Genomic DNA, 22,381 nt, shown 5'->3' on the forward strand with positions numbered 1-22,381 from the left:
TTATATCAAAATTTTTCATGTTCTGCCTAAAATTTGGCTTTAACACGCTTGACTTGTTTAATTGCATCTTCCTGAAATTAGTAATACTCATCTATGCGAGTAATGCACAAGCCACAGAGCTTATCAAACAGGCGAGCCACTGGGATGCTCCTACAAGCTTAAAGATATAGGATAGGCAAGTTTTAATGATAAAGTGATAAGCGATAATGATATGTACAAATCCCGATAGAAGAAGTATATTAGATGAATAAGTAATTCTTAATTAATTTTGGGAAATTTAAAGAAGATTAAGAAGTCGGATGTTACCACGAACTATGTAAATACATCACATATATTATACACAGGCAGGCACAAATATCTTAGCATTAAATGATGAACAATGTTGCATCTTCTTTCCCATGACATCTTAGTTAAGCTATTTATAAACTGCCTCTAGATTCTGTGTCTGGTGCGGTGCAAGTGCGTATCAAAGTCATGGTGGGGCAAATTCCGCTAGAGGTTCGGATAATGCAAGCTCAAATTTTATTCAACTTTGATATCAATTGGACAGAGACTAAAACTTGAATTTAGCGGCACCACTTGATGGCTTAGAGGCAAAAACATAAAGGCCAAGATCGTTATTGTTGATTACGCCTCGGTCAATTCTCGACTGGTAGAATTGTTCCTGATAAAATATAAAAGAGTCCATAGATGTTTTTAAGATTCATTTATAAATTTATGAGCGGAAAATTTCAGTCAAAATGTTAAAAGAGTACCTTCAAGTTGAGGATGAACTGTGAATCAATGCTCTCTTTTACCAAAGCAACAACACAACCACCCCAACCAGCCCCTGTAAGCCTTGCCCCAAGAGCACCATTATTCCGACAAACATTCACCAGTTCTTCCAACTCTGGGCAACTAGTAAGAGAACAAAAAACAAAAGAAAAAAAAAAGGTAAAATGTAAATCTGACTGCCATGCTTTTCCCATGAGGTGATTTTCTATTGGACTACCTATGAAAATTTTGTTTTGGGTTGGGTGGGAGGGGGTGTGGTTGGTGGGGGCGTGTGCCCTGGTTTTCTTGCAATTGTCACCATCGAAATCAGAATCTCATGGACGCGTGCAGAACTAGTAATACTAATGACACACAAAATAAACACAATGGCCACAAAATTTTTGAATTCATAGGGACAAAAAAATGTAAAAAAATGTGGAAAGCACAATCATGCATGTACCTGCACTCGTATAAAACACTACAGCTGTGGTGGCTGTCATTCATAAGGTCACCAAGCTTCTTCAGTTTGTCTTCCTCACTGCACAACAATCTTCAAAAGTTATCTTGAAGGTTTTATTGACAAGGTATACAGAGTATGAAAACAATAGCCTAAACCAACAAAAAAGACTTACCTTAAATTTGAGGATACAGTGTCCTTGAAAGCATGTACCCTCTTGGCTTCAGAGTACACGTGGGCAGCTCTCTGCAATGAGGATGTTGATAAAGAAAAATGAGAATAACACTTTCAGGCTAGTGGTCAAAAGATTAAGAGCAACAAAAGTTTACAAAAACCCATAACTCTCATATGATTTTGAGTAGACGGTAAATTTTGCTAAATGACAAAACAAGTACCTGATGTAACTTGTATTGCTTGGCAGCATTCAGTACATCCAGAGAAGATGAACTATTTGCAAAGATGGACGTTAGCTTTTCCTCTGTGATCTTCTCAATGTCCAAGGCTGTGTATGGTTCCTTGCGTAAAAATTCCTTCAGCAAAAGACAATATTTTGCAATTTGAAAAAAATAGGGATCAACCACAGAGAATAAGCATGCATAAACTAAACCAAAATGATCCAGATGCTGTGCAGATAGCAGAATTTGGTTAACAATTAATTAAAATAAACAGCAGAAGGAAACTCATAATATAAATAAGTAGTACCTTAACAGCAAATACAGGATCAGAAGAACCATTTTTACAAGCAAATGCAACACACAACCCTTCAACATCAGAAAGAGTTTTGACTTTTGATATTGCCTCTTGTGGTTTCATTCCAAGCTTTATTGCAAGTACAATCTGAAAATTCCCAATGACAAATAAGCACAATCAGATAACTGTAGAAAGTTGATATATTCTTGAAGTTACAGAAAATAAGGCATCCGCAATTTGTTACTACAAAGACAAATTTTGACACTGGCCAAGCAAGCAATCATCTCTTTTAGTTAACCGAAACGTAATTAGTCTGCCTTTCCAAATTGCAGCAAACCAAACCAGAATATATAACTTACAGCAGTCAATCGGCATTCAACAACTCTGTTATTGTAATTTGAAGCAGCAGTAATAGCCTTCAGAGATTCTGCCAAAGAATGGGCTACCACAAAAGTACCTCCAGCAGGAAGTTGCACATCAGTTGTTCGAATAGGGTTGAAATCAATCAGCTCAGCAAACCCAGATTTGGCCATGATAGAGATTGCCTATGATGGGGAAAAGGATTACAAATGATGTGTCATTATCATCAGGTATAGCAACTCGATGTAGCAGAAAATTAAACAAATGAAAATCAAAATTGTTATGCATCAAATCAAATTACAGAGGGTTGAGGGAAACATCTTTAAACTAAAAATAATGTCTAACTTCTAAGGGGAAGTATAAAAATGGGGAGATGAACTGGGCATCCACATGCACAGAGTGGGTAGGTCAGCATGCACCAGCAAAGACGTAATTCTGTGTAAACTGTCGCTGCATTTGAACAGAGACCATAAAAATCAATTGATCAATCCATGGTACAATGTTCAAACTACATGATGCAACACCATCCCAAACAGATGGGGAAAAAATGAAAATACAAACATGGTACTACCAAAGCAGAAAATTCAATAAGAAACTGAGATCAGAAACTCTTTGAGAGCAATCCATGATGATACTAGCCCCTAATACAACACAAGCATTTACAGAACTAATCTCCGGGAAGAAGGATCACGCAGGATAACATTCAGGATATTTCAGTGATATTGAGTAGGAAAGAGAAAAATGTGTATAACCTGGTCCATTCCACCAGACTGTGTTCCAATATATTGTTCACATTCACATGTAAGTTGCGCAATCTCTTTCTGTCAAACAAGGAAAGACTCTTAAAATTTTTAAACTAAATATCTTACCACTGCATGGGCAGGTGAGTTCACCCATACCTAGTATCAAAACACAACAAAATTTATCAAAATTTTCTGAAAAATCAGAAGCACAACAAAAACACTTCTCACCTTTGGAACTTCCACGCCGAAAGCAGCCATAAGAGCAACCGTTGAAGAGCAAACAAATGCTGTGGAGCTGGATAGCCCAGAACCTAGATTAAAGAAAAGCGAGTTAATGTGATTAAACAACTGAAATTTAGTAATAATAACAACCGTTTCTCCCTTCATCAGGCACAGTCAACGCCATATCACATGAAATTGATCCAAAATTTTACCTGTTGGAACCGTGCCATCAACAAGAATATCAAGTCCAACCGGTGGACCAACATCCAATCCTTTAGCTTTAACATATTCATAAAAAGCTTTATATCTGAAGAAAACAAAGCACTAGAAAATGCCTACATAAACATTTAACTTAATAATCCCGACAGTTAAAAAGTTTAGTAAAAACTGAATTCAATTAACTTGAAATTTCGAAATAAAGTGAAATCCTTCAAGACCTTGTAACTAACGCTTCAGTTTGTAGTTTAGTTTTAATCTCCAAAAACATAAGCTTTCTTCAAATTACAGGAGCATAAATTAGCATAAACTAGCAAGCGAAATATGAAACTAGAGTCTATGTCTCACCCACAAATGAAATAGTGGCCCCATTGATGATGCTTCATGTCAATTTCCTGCCCAAAAATACAACAGCACATTCCACCAGATAAATCACACAAATATTAATACAGGGAATTAAAGCACACACCACCATCTCAACAATAAATGTAATGCACCTGATCAGGTTCAGCAGGATAAGTACACATATTGTACTTGTCACTAACATTAGCTATTTTAAGAACCTTTTCAGCCTCTTTTGAATCGTGCTTCCTTATTGCCACGATTGCGTCTTGCCGAATCGCCATTGGCAGTACAGAATATCCTTCATAATCAATATGCTCCCCAATCAAGTTCACTCTCCCTGGCCACACAAAATCAAAGATTAATCATCCACTGTCCATTTTCTCCATCAACAATAAAATCATAAAAAATAAATAAAAAAAGAAAAACAATTCTCCGGTCCTACAGAAGTCGATTAAAATAAAATCAAACTCTTATTAAATCAAATAATAATCGAAACTTTTCTTTTCTTTTCTCTCCTTGTTCTCAGTAACCAAACGGACGAACTGGACTGAAGTGTTTTTAATCAAGTTCACACTCCCTGTTTAGATACAATCAATCGTCAACCGTCCATTTTCTTCATCAAACGTCTAATAAAGAATAATAATAATAATAATAACACTTTAGAGAAATTATTTTAAACTCAGAATCCTATATTAATTAATTTTTTTCAAAAAAATCCGAAAATTTTTCTTTTATATTTTGACCTGGAGATCGCGCGTAGACATCGGGAGGCTGAGCAAAGACTTGAATGAACTTTGAATTCAAGTTATCGAAACGACGTTCAGCCTCTTCCAGCTGCAATCCTTCTCCGTACACTGCCTGCAGTGACCAAAAAGTCGGCACTGGTAATTCTTCGTGCCTCGCCATTTTTTTTTTCTAGTTTGACCTTTACTTGACCGTCGACTGCTCAATTCAGTTACATTCCACAGTTCAAAAGTCTGTTTCAACCAACCTTGAGACCTGAGTCAGGTCTATTAATTTTTTTTTTTTTTCATAATCCCAGAAATACTCTTTTTAAATATATTATTTATTAGTATTTAAATCCTCCAAATCGAGTGCATGAAATGTAGCGGTTATATTGAGATTCCGTGAGATACTAATTTTTTTTTTAAAGAAATTATTATTTGTATATTTTAAATTTATATTTTTATTAAAAATATTATAATATTTTAAAAATATATTAATCATTTACCTTAAATTAATAAAAATTATCTATCGACCATAAAATTATTAGCTACCGTTTAAAAGTTAAAAAAAATATAATAAATTAACGATTTTATCTTTAAAATTATTATTTATATATCTTTAAAATCTCTTATTATTACTTAAATACTTTTAAATAATTATGATAATTTAAAAAAAAAAGTAAATTAACTAATTAATAATAGATATTCATGTCTTCTTGATCAACAGCCGTTTGTAAATGATTGTGTCAACTTTGGGAACGAACTTCGGGAGATATTAAAAAAATGTGGATGAAGAATTTTGAAAACAGCTGTTACGTCTACTATTGCCACGTTGTTTCCAAATATTTTTATGAAATATTCTAGTCTAGCTAGTAAATATCAAGTGCTTGCCAAATAAAGTTTTATGATAAGAAGAAGCAACAAATTAATTTATAAGTGGCCACCGATTAATTAATCTGGTCAAGATTAAAAAGAAAAATTAGGAAGTCCAATTACATTAATGAAATCGTGAGTTATTATTGGCCTTTTGTTGGATGACTTAGATAAATTTTTAATTGAAAAATAAAGATCGTATCACAAATTAATGACTATCATGTGTTTAGTAAGAATTGAGTTCTTATATTAAAGAGATAATTTCACAATAATGAATGACATGTCAAGTGCCACATCATTTAAAAAATAAAAATTTTATATCCCAACTTTATAAATATCATTACACTTTTAACTAAAGTAAGAAAAAAAAATCTTTATAATTTTGTTGAATTTCAATTACAAATTTGGATGAATTCATATATTGATTTGTGAATTATTTTGTTGAACTCCAAGCTAGCATTCTCAGTAGCTTTTATTAAATTAATGCTTGGCAGGTCTCCCTTAGGGGCTCATGTCAACTCTTCAAAATATTAATATGTAAGGTGTGATTAATGTAAAAATAATCACAACTGTTGATGTGATTGATTTTTATTTCAGACTTTCTTTTAAATCAAGTTTTGTGGCTTATTTTTTTTTCTTGAGGCGAGTGCTTCAAATTAAGTGTTTCCTTGTTGTTAATTGTTTTTAAAAAAAAATTATAAAAGGTGCCGGGGTTGCCGACAACAACCTTTCAAGGCTTAAGTTAGCCTTTTAAATTTGATTGTAAAGAGAGAAATTAGAGAGAGAATGACAATATTTTCTTATCCTTTTTTCTCTTACCTTCAAATGGGAAAAGTACCATATAACTCAAATACTTTATTTTTATTATTTATATTTTCAATCGACCGATTGTGTTACACCGCATATTTTATACAAGATTGTACGAGTATTTTAGCTGTAGAAATATTATTGTTAATTATTGAAAAAAAAAAAAGTTTGTGCTTATCGCACAAGCATCCAAATTCTTTTCAATGTTTTCTCTGTGAAAGCTAATTCCTGCGGAAACATACATAACCTTGTAATAAAGATTGGTGTAATAATGAGGCACACAAATGGAAGTGTCCGAAGCCAAGGACTCACATGCGACATGTAATTAGGTAAATAAATTACAGCTTTCAAATTCATTGAAGTACATTCAATGTTTCAATTACTAAATAATAATAATAATAATAATAATAATGAAAGAAAACAATAAATGTCCTCACTAAATTCTTCATAACTTATATGAACTTAAGAGTGAAGAATGAATTTAGTTGCTGTTGAGGAAAAAATTATACAAACTTGCCCTAAAAATATTAATTAGCCAATTTTGGGCTCATCCCATCTTGTCTTATCTATGACTATGCCTACTATATTATTGATTTAAAGTTACAAAAAATTCATCTCTCTCAAGCTGGATCCTTTTTTAAAACGTGCTTTTTCTAGTATGTTTAAGACAAGAAGCAACAGCAACTTAATTATTAACTAAAAGCTACGAACGAAAGAGATAAGATGAAAGGACAACATTGGAAACTTAAATTATGCAGGAAGATATAATTTGACAAAGATTTCGCTCAACGCAAATCAAATGTTATTATTGGTTACCATTGTAGCCTTTAACTTGACTCAAGATGACTCTTATCCGCATGTCCATTTTTGCAAGCTACAACTTATCCAAATTGCCCAGTTCACGCGTTTGAAACACCTTTCAATAATGAAGTGACCACAAAAAGTCTAGAAGATATAATGAGTAAAGCAATTGTAGTGGCAGAGTGGTAAGCATCATTATTATTGTTATTATTTTGAAAAAAATTATTATCTACCATAAATGAAAATTCAATTCTTTGTCGGTGATAATTTTGAGTTGGGTTTACTTCTCCATTATAAAATCTCTTTGTCCGTGAAAGGAGTTTGATTTACATATATAATATTTTTGAAAATAAAAATGAAAGTAAAAAGTATGAGTTGAGGGATTCAAGTGGAAACAAATAAAGGGTTAATTTTGAGTCATCGCTCTCATAAATTGATTATTTTTAAATAACTCCTTTATTTTTTAAAATCTCAATTAAAATGAGGGTAATTTAATTTTTTTTCTTTTAGAAAAAAAATAATTTAAATATAGTCAATTTACGAGAGGATAATCTAAAATTTATTTATAAATAAATAATGCCGGTTTGTTCGTTAACAAATTACACAGTTTGAAGTTGGCAATCATCTTAATCTTCTGAGTACAAATCATATCCTGATTTTTAATGAACTTTTAGTTGAAAAATGTTTCCAACTTGTTCTCATCTTTAGAAGAACAAAAAAATTGAGCGCCACTTGTTATCTAATTGTAAGTCAATGCTTCGGAGAAGAAATTTTATGGTATTGTTTCAAAGAATATGATAAATTCCAAGTAATTTCCCATGGTTATAATTGCACCCTTTAATTGATTTTGATTGCTTCCCCAATGGCTTTGTTCTGCTACTCAAATAAAGAGGGAAAAAGTTTGATGACAAAAGTAGAAAAGAAAAATCGCTTTTGGTTAAGCAGACTAATAAAAGGAGCTTTTAGCATTTGGTTGTTTGATCAAGAAACTTATGAGCAGCAAACAAAAGACTTTAGGGGTGAAAGAGGGAAAAATCCTTGCCCACCAAGCCATAAGAGCTGGACCCAATAAGAAAATATAACAAAACTTCCTGGGAAAATTGACAGAAAGAGAGATAACTTAACGTCATATTTTGCTTTTTTATTTTCGCATAAGAAACGTGCACCCCAAGCTCATTCTCTTCTTTTGCTTATAAATACCCAACACTTCCCCCACTTCAAACCAAACATAACCATTATTAACAAGCACTAAGTTTTGAGAGCTGTTTTGATTCTGCAACATGGAACGCGGGGTGTCCACAGACGATGATGGGAGCATTCATTTGAATGTCCTTGAGCTTCCAACACTTAGTGAAACAGCAGGTTCTAGTACCACCATTTTTGAACCTCAGAGCAGCAATGGAAAAGGAGATAGTAGCAATGCAAGTTCTGTTTCTCCAATGACACCTGTGGTTCGTGCACCTGAAAAGAAACTGACCCTTTTTGCTCTGCGCCTTGCAATTCTTGAGAAGACAGCTACTGGCCTGGGAACTCTTGGGTTCATCTGGGCAACAGTTGTTCTTCTTGGTGGTTTTGCTATCACCTTGGATAAGACTGACTTCTGGTTCATCACCATCATTTTGTTGATTGAGGGTGCCCGTATATTTAGCAGAAGTCATGAGCTAGAATGGCAACACCAAGCCACCTGGTCACTTGCAGGTGCTGGAATTAATAGTTTTCAAGCAATCAAATCTGGCTCACATCATCTCATTGAGGCTGTCAAATCAATGTTCCGGCCAATGGTTATTGGAAACCACAGTCAAAGGACTAGGGAGAAAACAGAAAGAAGTGTTGGATCAAGAAACTGCCAGAGAAAGCCAACCCGGACATGGGAAAGTGCAGATGTTCCACTTTTACCATATGCTCAATGGGTGTTCCTTACAAGAAATATCAGTAAGCTTCTCTATTGGCTCCAGCTTGCATCAGCAACAGCCTGCATAGTTCTCTCACTGATGAAGCTGATAAAACATAACTACGGGGATGTAGCTAAAGGAGATACTGACAAAAGGAACCGGGAAGCAGCTCTGAATATTTTCTACTCCTTGGCCTTGGCAGAGGCTTTGTTGTTTCTGTCGGAGAAAGCTTACTGGGAGTGGAATGTCATTTACTGTAAGCTACTGGAAGAGGTGAACAAAGAATGCGACTTGGGGCCCTCAGGTATTATTTCAATTCGAAGGTTTTTCTATGATGCATATTCAAAATGTGTCAATGGAAGCATCTTCGATGGATTGAAAATGGATATGGTTATTTTTGGTATGGAGCTCCTGGATTCAAATTCTCCTGATGAGCAGCTCATTGGAGCTAGAATTCTTCGCCAATTTGCAATGAGTAAGCGGTTTTCTGATGACACCCTCCAGAAGATTGCGATTAATCTCTCTGTGATTGAAAGGTTTGTTGAAATGTTGAACTGGAAAGATCCACAAGAGGAAGAGATCAGGCGATCAGCTGCAGAAATATTGTCAAAATTAGCTGGCAAAAAGCAGAACTCTCTTCGAGTAGCTGGCATACCTGGAGCAATGGAATCAATATCATCTCTGCTCCAAACAAATAGGAGCTCTGGTGCTGCAACTGATGAAATTGGTGAAAAGAAAATCATTCTTGATCATGCAAATTATGGATTCTGGACATTTAATCATTTAGGACTTCTCATTCTGAAGAAACTAGCCCGTAACCATGATAACTGTGGAAAGATTGGAAATACAAGAGGGCTGCTACCAAAGATCATTGATTTTACACATGCCGAAGAGAGTTTGTTAAGGAATGAGCATGACACATCATCTCAGATTCTGACTGTGAGGCGCTCCCTCCAACTGGTAAAGATGCTGGCAAGCACAACAGGTATCACAGGGGAACATCTTAGAAGAGAGATTTCAGAGGTGGTTTTCACAATCAGTAACATCAGAGATATTTTACTACATGGAGAGAAACACCCATTGCTGCAAAAGTTGGGCATTGACATTCTAACCAGTCTGGCACTAGAGGAAGATGCAACAGAGAGGATTGGAGGCACGGGTGGAATGCTCAAGGAATTGTTCAACATTTTATTCAAAGAGGGAATGCCAGAGAACCAGAACTGTGTAAGAATTGCCGCAGGAGAAGCACTAGCAATGCTCGCATTGGATAGCAAAAGTAATTGCCACCGGATCTTGAAATTGAAGGTGGTGGACAAGCTAGTGGAAACATTGGCAGTCCCGTTGGTTCGTGTAAATGCTGCAAGAATCTTAAGAAATTTGTGTGCCTCTAGTGGAGCAGATTGCTTCAATCAGTTAAGAGGAGTCACAGCTGCTGCTCCCACAGTAAGTGCTTACAACAAACTATTTTCTTCTCTTACCAAATTTTTATTCAAACAGAATAAGAGTCATAGTCCTAATCCTGTTCTTCAATGCAGATTCTCAAGGCAATCACATCAGAAGAGTACAAATTACAGGAAGTGATGGTTGGACTAGCGGCACAAGTTTTCAGATTCATGACTCCTGAAGAATCTAGCAACATTTTCGAGAGAGCTGGAATTATGGAAATCGATTTAGCTAATACATTAGTCCAGATTCTGAGGAAATACCAACACCCACCAATTAAGGTTCCGAGAATAAGGAGGTATGCCATAGAGCTGGCAATTTGGATGATGAGAGACAAGGCAACAAATGTACATATTTTCAAGAATCTGGGGTTGGAGATGGTGCTAGAAAGTGTCATTGAGACCACAGCAGAGATTGAAAATTTCAATATCTTCTCAGGCACTGTTGGAGTAAGCCGGCACAGCGTATCAATTCACTCACTGGCTGAAACTGCATTGATGTTGCTGATGGGTGGATAATGCCATACAAAATGTCACTGATTTCCAGAATCAGTTTTGTGCATTGGAGAAAAATTTTTAAAAAAAATTACGACACTCTTGTAAATATGCATGCATAAAAGCCATAAAAGATTCCTTTTCTTCAAGTAATAAAGATGTCAATTATATCATTCTACCTACCAAGATTCATAATGCCTTCTGTTGAGATATCACTGTCACGTGTACTGTAGATAATTAATCTAACATTTCCTTTGAAATATTCTGCCAACTTCTTGTTAAATAGGCTCATGGTAAGATAAAGATGAGCACACTGAATTATGGGGCCGTGCCCAGACAAAATCACACTAAAATCATTCAAGGAAAAACGAATTCTGTAAAAAATAACTAAGAAAGCTCGATAAAATTCGATAAAATGAAACAACAGAACAATCACGATGTTTCCGAGCACTTACAGTGGTTCATGTCCGACCAGTGCTTCAGAGACTGAAAAATTGAGTAGAGCAAATCGAGCAGAGCACGAACTAGAAGAACATGGTGTTTCTGTAAGAGACGAGGTATGGACAAAATGACTGTCATGTTGCGAAGGCAAGTGAATTTTAGTTTAACATGGTCTAAGCTAGTTTTACAAGTCTTTATCGTAACGTGACACCGTTGGTAGAATCGAATGCTTAATATAAAGTGAATTTGTTGAAACGTTTCTCAGTTGACAGTATAAAGCTTACGAGTGAAAGCAATCAATTGACACGCATGGCGTCACCCACCAGTATTGCATTCTCAAGTGTTGGTGAAGGATACAGGGGAAATGAGGAATCAAAATCAATTCATACCGGGACAGAAAAATCGTTATCCTTGTTGAGGTTTGACAAAAAGAATAATTACACACTTCTCACAACGAACAAGTGTGATTGAATAGAAAACATTGTAATCATGTTTTTAAGCAAATTCACAGGACCTAATTTCTTTCCTTTTGATCAATCATTTTACATCACTACAATTCCTGAAGCTATCTTAGTTACAAAAAAATACATCATCGGACAGATTTTTTACTGTAAGTCATTTAGATTTTTATCTGTTCCGAAAGAAGTTGAGATCCCAACGACGCATCAAACCCTCCATAACATGTCCTGCTGGGTTCTTGACAACTGTCACTGTGGCTTTCGTATTACTAGACACATCGGCATCTGCTGAGCTTTGGGTGCTTGCTGTTGCTGAAGTATCAGTACGAGCTGACGTCCCCGTGCTTGCAGATTCTACGCTGGATGGAGGGGTGTCAAATGCATCCCCGACTGATGACACACTTGTATCAGGAGATGGATGTTGGGGAGCTAAATTGCGGCTATTTACTAAAGAAGTAGAAGTTGACTCTGTATATATCGGCCTCAATTGCTCTATTGAAGAGGAACTGGTTTCAGACTCTGAAGGTTTACAATGGTCTGTCGTGGAACAATCATTTGTGGCACCTTGACCTGAAGACTTGAAAGAATCAGCGGCCACAGAGGTTGGCTGTTCCACTTCAGGGTGTCGCATCTCCAAGTCCTTTAATGACATAATCACTGCTTCCATGAACATCTGAAATAGATTTGAATCAATGAGTCGTAGGCGATGAGTTCATGAGATGAAAAACTCTGGATTGAGATATTAAAATAAATTAAAGAAGTTTGTCTGACCCTTTCTTCCTCCTCCACATTGCTTGGGAAACCTGCCAAATCATCCAGTTGATATTCCACATACTGATCATCATCCATGGCTGTCGGGACATGAGGGCCATATGGATGACCGTCAGATAATTCAAAGCTTATCATGTCGGATGCTGACCGGCTAAGTGTACCACCAATTTGTTTATCCTGCAATTAATATCATCAGTTTTTGGTGAACTTTTCATTCGTTCAGTTTCTTTCCTACCTTCCTTTCAATTCTCTTATTTTCAATTTCAATGTTAGGAAAAATCCCTTTTTTTTTTAACCTTCCTTGGAGGCAAACAAGGGAATAAGTACGTTGAAAATCTGTGATGGTAACAAACAAGCATCACTTAACATCCTAATGATATCAGAAATACCGACAATGTTAGAATAACAAGGCACCAATAGTTTCAGGATATATTCTGATAATTCGAAACACAGGAAAAAAAAAAAGGTAGATAATCATTTCAATGGTGACATGTAGTCCATGGATTGAACTGATTGATCAAAGTATCAATTTGTCACAATTCAGTTCAGTTTATGGTAATAGAATGATTCTTTGTAATGCTGCCAGTATTTCAGATAATCCATGAAAAAAATTATCAATATCAAGCTTCCACGGGGGCATTTTGCTGGCCAAACCACTCCCCCACCAAAACAAAAAATTTTTTTGGGGTTTTGGTGGAAGAGAATATAGGATCAAGATTCAAGATTCCAGATTCAAGCAAGCGAGAGAGTCAAATTAGAGGAAAAGGCAAGAAGATACCGTAGATACAGGTTCATTGTCTTTCGCTGATATATCCGAAGGGACCTGAGGAGAGTTAAAAAATTGTTAGACTAACCACCAAGTTAATTATCTGAAATTCAAGCAATATGTTGCTAAAGCCTCAAATACTACTTCCTTTTCAAGTCGATAAAGTGGCCAGTGTCAGGCTATGCTATGGACGCACTGTTACATAGTTTTAGAGTTCGTCTGTGTGTAGATGGTCGGGATCTTTAACTTGAATGTCTGAGTTAAAATTTTGACACATTATTGATAATTTATCTCACTTAATCCCATGATGTGCAGTGTTGTTGACTTGGCCATATGAATGCTACATTTTGACTTTAGAGCCGCCCAGAACAATGCATTACTTCATATATTACTTCATATATTTCACAAGCCTCTGTATGCATCTATAGAAAAAAGGAATATCATAAAGTTCTACAATTCGTTCATATTCAAAACCCATACACTATTACACCTGTAATATACTAATTTTAAGGACAATTTGTTGACCTAATACACTATTTTTGCCAGTCTTTTGCAATACGTGACAATCTGACATGCAACAAGCAACAAATAACTAACCTCAGTCCGACTCATTGGTCTTTTCGAACGAACTTGTTCAATTGCATCTGCTGTGCTGGTTGCTGAAGGTTCTGCAACAAAAATAATACCTATCAATAGGAGAATGGATAGTGAAGAATGAAAATTTTAAAGTATTGGGTGCGCGATTCATACCTGCAGATGCAGTTGAAGGTTCCTGGAAATAGCCTAGTTCATGCAAGGTGCTCAAATTACCCTGAAAGTAAAAAAATTAACTATTGGTAAAGGGTTGTTGATATGAAATCTGGAGCTTCCAATAGAACCATGAACTACAACCAGATGCATTGCAGCTTAATTTATTTACCTTACCAAAGTAATCATGCATAGTGCCTATTAATGTTGGGCCCACCTCATCCTCTGGAGGTTGCAGGACATTGTGGAAAAAAATATTTATAGAATCAAAGTAAAATTGTGGACGTGGAGAGTTGTGGTCACCCTCAAATTTGATAATGTTCTTGTCTCCCTGCAAAAATCATATATCAAAAGTACATTACGCAAAAGATGAAATAAGCAGAAAAAATGTGGGAAGGAAATAGAGAGGCAAAGCTTCAAATGGCAAGTAGAACATTTGATGGAGACTCACAAATCACTCAAGTAGCAAAGTTTTCTAGGAGAGAAATCTAGCAGGCCCTTTTTTTGGAGTGGGGGGGCTTTTTCAAAGGGTTGAACTAGTCTAATAACTTCTGTGATACAACTTTCCAATAAGGACAGACTGCAGATATGTACATGCAAATAGATGCTGCAAGCCTATATGATCATATGCAAATTCTATTAAATTTATATGATGGCTGGGTAGAGACTTACTGCATAAGCTTCAAATATACGATCCGAGTGATGAGGGTTAATAAAATCATCTTCAACAGCATGTCCAAATAAAACTGGAACAAAGCAAGACTTTGCTACCTGTAACAGTTACGAAGTTATTAGACAAAAAAACAATACCAGTAATAACAACAAAGTATACAACAATCATCCCATTTTCAACTCTATAATTAAATTTTTTTCACTTTTTCCATGATATTTATAATCAGTTGCACTGTGTCCACCAGAATCAATATCCTCTGTTACTTTTATAGTCATATAGAACTAGAAGCAAGAAGAATCACAGAAACAAGGGCATGAAGTAATGGTAACTCAAGCCAGAGTTTCATCAATTTGCAATAAGTTAAGAAAGATCTTTATGGTTAAAAATCCAGGAGAGCATTGGAAGACAAATTCAACAATTTCCACTTCCAACATATACGATTTCATTTTCTTGACTCACAGACACTACCACTGCCTTTGCATACTTCATCATGCTCTGTTAATTCAGATAAGCTCTCAAACATTATCATGCTCAGGGATGAGCTTTCTGCAACTTGCTGAAGCGTCCAAATGTATGCATTTTTGCTTCTTGACTCTGCTTAATTTTTGGCACTAACGACTGAATTGTAAAACTGTATGGAATCAACCCAAATGCTCAATTGAGCTCCCATCTTCATGGATCAATAATTACAGCAACGACTTACATGATACTGAGAGAGATGCAGAAGGAGCCAAGAAACAACTTCACCCCTTTAAAATAATATTCAGCCTTTCATCTTACCCGTGCTTTTCCACCTCTAAATTAAGTTCTCATCTCATTCTTGAAGTCTGTCTTATTGTCTGGTTAGATTATACATCTAACAATCGGCATATTTTTAAGTTTCTTTAATTATCAAACAGAATTTATTTTAACATCCGTATGTTTTAATATTATGAAAGACATGTTCCACTAGCAACATATTGAATTAAATAGTGGTAGCAAAAAATTAAATCAACTTGGATACGGTTCATAGAACTCGAAATGAATTACAGTAATTATGCTAAGCAGTCTGACTTATAGGCAGGTATAATTAAATAAATTAAGAAGCTAAAGAAACTGACAGGACTGAGAAGAGCATTGGCTCATAAATATCAGCCAGAGACTGGACAGCCCCAACTAATTAGCCAGAATAAGACAACCAAAAAATAATAATAATCTCAAATAGAATAAAACCTTAATAGTGTTCAGGTCTGTTATGTCAAACTTTGCCTTCTTTTGGATAGCTTTTCGCATGTACTGGATAGCAAACTTTACCTAAAACAAGCAAAACAAAGTGTCATGGTATTAGAAAAATTACATTCATAGATTCAAGGATTTTGTGAACAAACACAGAGTGAGCAGGAAAGTCAAGTTCTAATTGAAAAAAACACATGATGGTTAAAAGCAAAACTAACGAAGACCAAACATCATCAGCATGCAATATATGACACCAAATAGCCCTCACCATGCACAGAACAGGACTGCAATGTCTTGAAACTAAAATCAAAGACGAACAAAGAGAGGACAAAAAGTTAGAACTGACAGAATCTTAACAGAACATGGTCATAGAATGGACGTTAGAAACTTAGAATTCATAGTGGATGCAACATGAGGACAATATAAATGAAGACACTCATAATAGCAGCTACATTGTGAATTTCAATGGAGGAAACAATTATTTGAAGAGGAAGATATCAAAATGACAGTGCAGAAAGGAAAGGGACTTCTAAAACAACCCGAAGGACACAAAATGAAAATACCAATGCCCAAAAGAACCAGCATTCTATGAAAGGACATCAAGGAGACAATAAAGATGCCAATTCTGGAGTCTCTTTCTCTTGGGGACCTCATGTAGTATTATTTTAAGCATTCCCAGTTCCCACATTCCTAATAGTGTAAAGTTGCTGATCACATTAAAAGAGCCACTCTTTTCTTTCTTTCTCATTTTCAAGTAAAGGGAGGAAATTGAAAAGGAGAAAGTTCCTATCGTAGTAACACAAGGAAATTCATCAATCTAGTGTCCTAGCAACCTACCAAAGATCTCCTAATCCTGACTTTGTGCTCTCCTAAAAATCAAACAGCTTGTATGGGGTAAAAGAATGGGTAGACAACCCTCAACAAACCATCAATATCCAGTACCCAGGACTAGCAAAAGAAAATCTGAAGAAAGTTACAACTCAAAAGGATGGTTGGTATAGTGTCATAAATGTTATCCTAGCATGGTTACTTCAATAACAATATTGCCACCAATGATTTTTCAATAATAGAATGCATTATATGAAATTTTTGTCTGGCACAAACTGTTCTCATAATCAAAATAAAAGAGATATAGGCCTGTAATCCAACAATTAAGCAATTGATATATGTACTTGGGTGCAATAGATTTACATACAGTAAACTTGGGTAATCGGATTTTATAGGTATCCACGAGTTCCATCATCAGGTCAACCAAATCAGAGAAAGGACTGTCAAGAACCATTCCAGCAATTGAAGGATCCTCAGCTCCATACAGCAGGCTGTGATAGACAATGTTTATTGTTAACAGCATATAACTAAGTATAAGTTACAGCTATACGAAAAAGAAATGCATTCAAACTAAGAAAACGAAAGGCAACAAAGTTTACAACACTTTCTCGTTAATAAACAGAGTGACGATACAAGCAGTGCACACAAGTAATATGGATTGCAGTCAAGCGTTCCAAGAGAGAACTTCCAACAAACAATAAATGATAGTAATTAAGAAATAAAAGCATAATTTAATCCTTTTCCTTATAAAAAAGAGCATGCGTTTGTCAAGTAGTAAATGTGCATGACTTCAGAAATTAATAAAAATGATTTTCAGTGGAAAGGTTGCACCCAATGCAGGCAACAGAAGAATGACTTTAGATCAATAACAAAAAAAGTTGATAAAAACAACAACTCCAGCACAGAGCAACAACTTGGTTATCACCAACCCAATTAATTGGCAAAAACATGACTCTTCCTTCAGCCACTATAGAACTGTTTACCACCATGTGATATTGTCAAAACTGTAATCCTTCCAAATACACCCATAATCAACATCAAAGCCAAAAACTTGGAAATCCCCATAATCACCATTCATTTCCCCATAACCCAACCCCAAAGAAATAGATCACGATAATTTATTCAACTGAAGTTCTATATGATCATCTTAAAAGATGCAAACCTAAGAAAGCAGTTACTAAACTATGTTGCTAGCAACTACCATCCAGTAGAAGTTTATTGAATTTCATTATTCAGCACAAAAAAGGGAAAAAGGTGTTTAAAACCTTTTTTTTTAAATTTATTTATAGGAAACAAAAAAGATGCCTCCATTTAACACTCAATATATGCAAGGTCAAAAGGAATATAAAGCTCATAACAAATAAACAAACCTAGTGACTGCACCCATTGAACGTCCCCATAAGCCAATCATAGAGACATTTCCATCGGCCCGCAAGTAATCAACCACGGCCTTCAAATCATCTTTCTGAAAAACAAACCATCAACTTCAGATGGACCTTATTTACAAGAATAAAGTTCAACAAGATAGATTATTTATCTCAAAAATGACTTTTTTTCCCTATAAAAATTAAAATTTAAAAAACAAAAATCCTAGGCATGCAATTTCTTCCTGCTAGTTAGCCAGCCACTTACTTCATTCCATCCTAGAGTAACATGCTCTCCTCCAGAAAGCCCAGATCCAGAAAAATCAAGGGTGAAAACAGTAATATTTGAAGCCAGCAATATTATAGCAGCTTCACTAGCATCAGCCCTGCAGCCACTGCCAAAGATCAAGATATACTGCTGATTAGCATTCTGTAACTAGTTTTCAAGTGCATAATTTGTAGATAAAAAGCAATGAGGTGTGTTGAATTCTTTTTTCTAATGAAGTTTACAATTCCTTCTTCAAAGCATAAAGTTCCAAATTGCAACCGGGAAGAAATATGATTTATGGAAACCAAAAATAAACAAGAATTGCACCCTTATCAACAAAATATGTTTTATCACCTGTTTCCATGGCAGTATATAACACAGGGAAGAGGCTTTCCATCTGGATTAAGAATGGGCACATAATGGCTACATTGTATAACATCTCCACGTTTGTTCTTAACCTGCAAAATGTTCAGAGCTCCATAAAAGTAAGACCTTTAAGATTGCAAAAAGACAAGGGAAACATCATTAAAAGGTTGCACGAGGGTAATATTCAACCAAAAGGAAATATCATAGAAAATGCTCTTCCAATTGTCATAAGATTTTTATCATATTTTACCAACAGCATCATCACATTTTAAAATCACTTTTAAAGTAGGAGATATATATACTATCTGTTGAATGTTGCTATGAAGCTATGGATTCCCAAGTGATCTAGAATTGTCAGGTTGTATTTCCCACATAAGCCTGTCTCATATGACAGGCACAAGCCAAATATGTCAAGTCCATTTACGAGGATGTTGTATATGTTTGATGTGGATGCAATTTAACATGACTAGTACCTGAGTTTATAGACCCAATGCAATTCTACAATCCCACTGGATCTTAAAGAAATGGAAGTTTTCTAGACTGAGACATAATTATGAGTTACAAAGTGATCGCCATTTTACCATCCATTAAAACGGAGGACAATTTTTTCAGGGATCACCATCTACAGAGCTGGCAACAAAGAGTTTAAATTGGTCCTCACATGCTCCAACAAAATACTATTCATTTGTTTGATTCATTTATTTACATCAACTTACTGAACTGTAGAAAATAATGTAGAAAGCAAAAAAAAAATGGAACACAAAATACATGCCTAACACTTTGAAAGTCTAAAAATTATCTTTCAGCAACTAAAAAGGTCCAAGAAGATAAGATCAATATGTAAATTGAATATGCCTGATCGGAAACATTACCTCTATATCTTTCCTTTGGTACCACTTCCCTTTGAGCATGAATTCTTGATCCAACAAATCATGTTCTGGACTGTATTCAGCTCTGCATCACGAAAATATATAGACTTATGATCTTTTCATTTGACTCAAGCACAGTTTCTGTTGTCAAACTGAAAAAATACAAGACAATAAATTATTCAGGACCTACTAGATTCAGAGATCCAAAATCCTGATTTCTTAACTTTCGTTATCACATTAAATTAATTATATGAAAACCAAGTCCACAGATAACTAAAACAAGAAAAACGATCCCAAAGCCTCACACGTCACCCAATCCAAATTCCAATTGAAGTCAATAACAAAAGTTCATTTTTGACAAGATTAGCACTAAAAACAAATACCATAAAGAAATAATTTCAACAGTATAGAATTACTCTCAAGTAACCGTCAAATTAACTCGAAAAGATCTATACTTTTGAACACATCCAACAAACAGGCTAATTCAACCTAATTCAACATCCACAAAAATTTAACAGCAACCAAAAATTGATGCAAGAAAACTAAAATATATCTCAAATCTTTTCCTCTAAAAGCACCAAGTCCGAATTTATTTCCTCGTCCTCATCAACCAGACACACAAAACTTGGAGAAAGAAAATCAACCCATGTAATATTATAAATAAAATGAAAAAATGAAAAAGAAAATGAAAAGATTGAAGATTTGTTTACCTGGGTGGCCGAATTATGAAGTTGACAAGTTGTTCCATGGAAGAGATTCAAAATTATAACGAAATGATCCTTCTTCTATCTCTTTGTAGTTTCTGTCTCTCTCTCTCTTAGCTGGTCTTTGGAATCCTTTAACGCATTTAAAAGTTTTATTATTATTATTATATGTACAAGGTAATACTATATTGTTGTTATTATTCAAAGATCGAGATTCAAGAAACAAGAAAACATAAGAACAAAGAAGCTTCTTCTGTTTGCGTCTCAATATGTTTTATTTTCGGAGGAGAAAGAAAGCAGAAGCAGAAGCAGACGCAGAAGCAGAAGAAGAAGAAGAAGAATAAAAGAAGAAAAACAAAAACAACCGGCCAACGTAAATGCTGCTTCCGTTTTCGTTATTTTCGCTGATTCTTTGTTGTTGTTTTCATTTTGTCTTCATTCTTTTTCTTGAAAACAAAACCAACTAATAAGCCTTTTTTTTTTTCCTGTAACTTTCTTTTTTAAAAAAAGGTTCTAATATTAAATTCAATTAAGCTTTTTACCAATGTCTCTCTCCCTTTTGTTCTCTCTGTGCATGTTGTGGACACGTGTGAGTCTTGGGAGTTGGTGGGCTCTCACACGTGCTTTCTCTCTTTGTGGTTTTCCACTAGTGTGAGGCTGCTCACACGTGTCGAGACTGACGATTTTGCCACACCAACAATAAATTTAATAACATGTGAATCCTTCACTCTTTGCGTTTTCACAAATTACAAGATAGTTGATCAATTTATGTAAAATGGATCCCAAATAATCTTGAGGATAGTTTGGTCATTTAATGGTGGTCAGGTCTTATTTGGACAAATGAACAAACTATATCTATATTTGTGAAAACTTTACCCCATTTTTATGTTTTCTTAAAGATGGCTAAAAGGTTGAGTTCGCAAGATTGTTTAAATTTGTAAGAGATTACTACCTTTATTTTTTTTTCCCCTCTAAGAAGGAGATTAGTATTTATTTCTCTATAGGTTTTATAATATTTCATTATTATTTATTTATTTTTTTGTTATTGAGATAATTTTTTTTACTAAAACATTCTTAATGAAAACATATTTCCAACTATTTATGTTTTCTAGATAAAAAAAAATTTATTAATGGAACGACTTATCAAATGTTTAAGAAATACTACTGTATAATAGTGATTTGCTAAAATGGTGATTGGTGGTTGGTGATCTAAACTTCAATATTATAATGGTATTTTTTTTTGAAAAAATAAGTTTTTTATTTTAATAAGGTTGGGGACCTTAATCATAGTGATTGGTGAATGGTTAGGAACTTATTTGATATAAAAGGCAAATTATTCATTATTTGTGAAACATAGAAACTCGTGGATCTAGATGTTATTTATCCTTTTAATTTTATTTTATTTATTTATTTTGCTTTTACTAGTAAAATCGCTCATTGCTTTAAAAACATTCATTAATACGAGTAAAAGCAAACATGATATCATATGAAAATAAAGTCCCAATTTGCAACTTTATCATGAAAATTTAAACTGGCTAGATTTATTTTTGACTTTCCGCATGAAAAAAAATGAAAAGTTTATAAATTGTTTGGTGAGTTTCAAGGGCCAGAATAGAAAGGTAAATGCAGTGATGCTAACTAGATACCTTTCTTCGAACTAGATGATGTGAAGCAACACCCACCACACCAAATGTTGCACTTGACTTAATACATTATGATCTGTCAGCAACAAAGAAAATATAATTATTATTCATGTTGTCTAATGGCAGACTTTTAAAAACATTCCCACTTCATGCTAACCTTCTTAGGGAATCATTGACTTTCTTCAGATGCATAACATTTTTCTATGCAATGATGAAGTGCAGCCAAATGAATTTGAAATCAAATGGGTCTGAATTTGATTTGAGCTGAGGCTGAGGGTGCACTTAATTCTTGTTGTTGGACTTGCTGTCCTGGCAAATTCTGATGCTCTTGGCCTTGCCTCCTTTTGGGTTACTTTGTTTCTCTGCTTTGTATGACACAACTTTGCACTTTGTTGTGTTCCTTTTGTAATTATTCTCTTATGCTTAAAATATAAATATATTTGACAG

At 34.8% G+C, this 22,381-nt stretch overlaps 3 protein-coding genes across 7 annotated transcripts; 1 reads left to right on the forward strand and 2 right to left on the reverse strand.

Annotated features, from left to right (window-relative positions):
* Positions 1-274: 274 nt before the first annotated feature.
* On the reverse strand, positions 275-4,818 carry LOC18032236 (galactokinase). Of its 3 annotated transcripts, none has more exons than XM_006419712.2 (13): positions 4,530-4,818; positions 3,939-4,123; positions 3,790-3,836; positions 3,438-3,532; positions 3,232-3,314; positions 3,013-3,081; positions 2,260-2,445; positions 1,913-2,047; positions 1,606-1,740; positions 1,386-1,456; positions 1,214-1,291; positions 756-897; positions 275-664 (listed from the first exon to the last, which is right to left on the reverse strand). In XM_006419712.2, the coding sequence occupies exons 1-13, from the start codon at positions 4,690-4,692 to the stop codon at positions 554-556; spliced, it is 1,500 nt and encodes a 499-aa protein (XP_006419775.1). In that variant the 5' UTR covers positions 4,693-4,818; the 3' UTR covers positions 275-553. The 3 variants fall into 3 exon arrangements, with proteins under 3 accessions (XP_006419775.1, XP_024047135.1, XP_024047140.1); XM_024191367.1 differs by having other exon boundaries at positions 1,214-1,303; XM_024191372.1 differs by lacking the exon at positions 3,013-3,081 and having other exon boundaries at positions 1,214-1,303.
* Positions 4,819-7,772: 2,954 nt separating this feature from the next.
* LOC18032231 lies at positions 7,773-10,994 on the forward strand. Its single transcript, XM_006419713.2, has 2 exons — positions 7,773-10,327; positions 10,420-10,994. Exons 1-2 carry the CDS (start codon positions 8,273-8,275, stop codon positions 10,843-10,845), a joined length of 2,481 nt encoding a protein of 826 aa, XP_006419776.1. The 5' UTR covers positions 7,773-8,272; the 3' UTR covers positions 10,846-10,994.
* Positions 10,995-11,627: 633 nt separating this feature from the next.
* Positions 11,628-20,761, reverse strand: LOC18032224. 3 transcript variants are annotated; one of them, XM_024179104.1, is made up of 15 exons: positions 20,657-20,749; positions 20,298-20,423; positions 19,591-19,672; positions 18,707-18,810; positions 18,353-18,479; positions 18,091-18,185; positions 17,088-17,211; positions 15,890-15,970; positions 14,677-14,775; positions 14,177-14,335; positions 14,008-14,068; positions 13,855-13,925; positions 13,270-13,314; positions 12,492-12,668; positions 11,628-12,393 (listed from the first exon to the last, which is right to left on the reverse strand). In XM_024179104.1, the coding sequence occupies exons 2-15, from the start codon at positions 20,333-20,335 to the stop codon at positions 11,890-11,892; spliced, it is 1,767 nt and encodes a 588-aa protein (XP_024034872.1). In that variant the 5' UTR covers positions 20,336-20,423; positions 20,657-20,749; the 3' UTR covers positions 11,628-11,889. The 3 variants fall into 3 exon arrangements, with proteins under 3 accessions (XP_024034872.1, XP_006419777.1, XP_024034873.1); XM_006419714.2 differs by having other exon boundaries at positions 20,298-20,761; XM_024179105.1 differs by having other exon boundaries at positions 19,591-19,739; positions 20,298-20,761.
* Positions 20,762-22,381: the final 1,620 nt, after the last annotated feature.

The sequence above is a fragment of the Citrus clementina genome, unplaced genomic scaffold, assembly GCF_000493195.1.
Source record: "Citrus clementina cultivar Clemenules unplaced genomic scaffold, Citrus_clementina_v1.0 scaffold_9, whole genome shotgun sequence".
NCBI classification, from domain to species: domain Eukaryota; kingdom Viridiplantae; phylum Streptophyta; class Magnoliopsida; order Sapindales; family Rutaceae; genus Citrus; species Citrus x clementina.

Coding starts and splice junctions, on each gene's coding strand:
- LOC18032236 (XM_024191367.1), bottom strand. CDS start 4,692: ATGGCGAGGCACGAAGAATTACCAGTGCCGACTTTTTGGTCACTGCAG. Junction 3,082..3,231: donor TCGGCGTGGAAGTTCCAAAG/GTGAGAAGTGTT, acceptor CTTGTTTGACAG/AAAGAGATTGCGCAACTTAC. Junction 1,304..1,385: donor ACTGTATCCTCAAATTTAAG/GTAAGTCTTTTT, acceptor TAACTTTTGAAG/ATTGTTGTGCAGTGAGGAAG.
- LOC18032231 (XM_006419713.2), top strand. CDS start 8,273: ATGGAACGCGGGGTGTCCACAGACGATGATGGGAGCATTCATTTGAAT. Junction 10,328..10,419: donor TCACAGCTGCTGCTCCCACA/GTAAGTGCTTAC, acceptor TCTTCAATGCAG/ATTCTCAAGGCAATCACATC.
- LOC18032224 (XM_006419714.2), bottom strand. CDS start 20,335: ATGGAACAACTTGTCAACTTCATAATTCGGCCACCCAG. Junction 18,186..18,352: donor TTACTCTAGGATGGAATGAA/GTAAGTGGCTGG, acceptor TTTGTTTTTCAG/AAAGATGATTTGAAGGCCGT. Junction 14,069..14,176: donor TGCATGATTACTTTGGTAAG/GTAAATAAATTA, acceptor TTTTACTTTCAG/GGTAATTTGAGCACCTTGCA.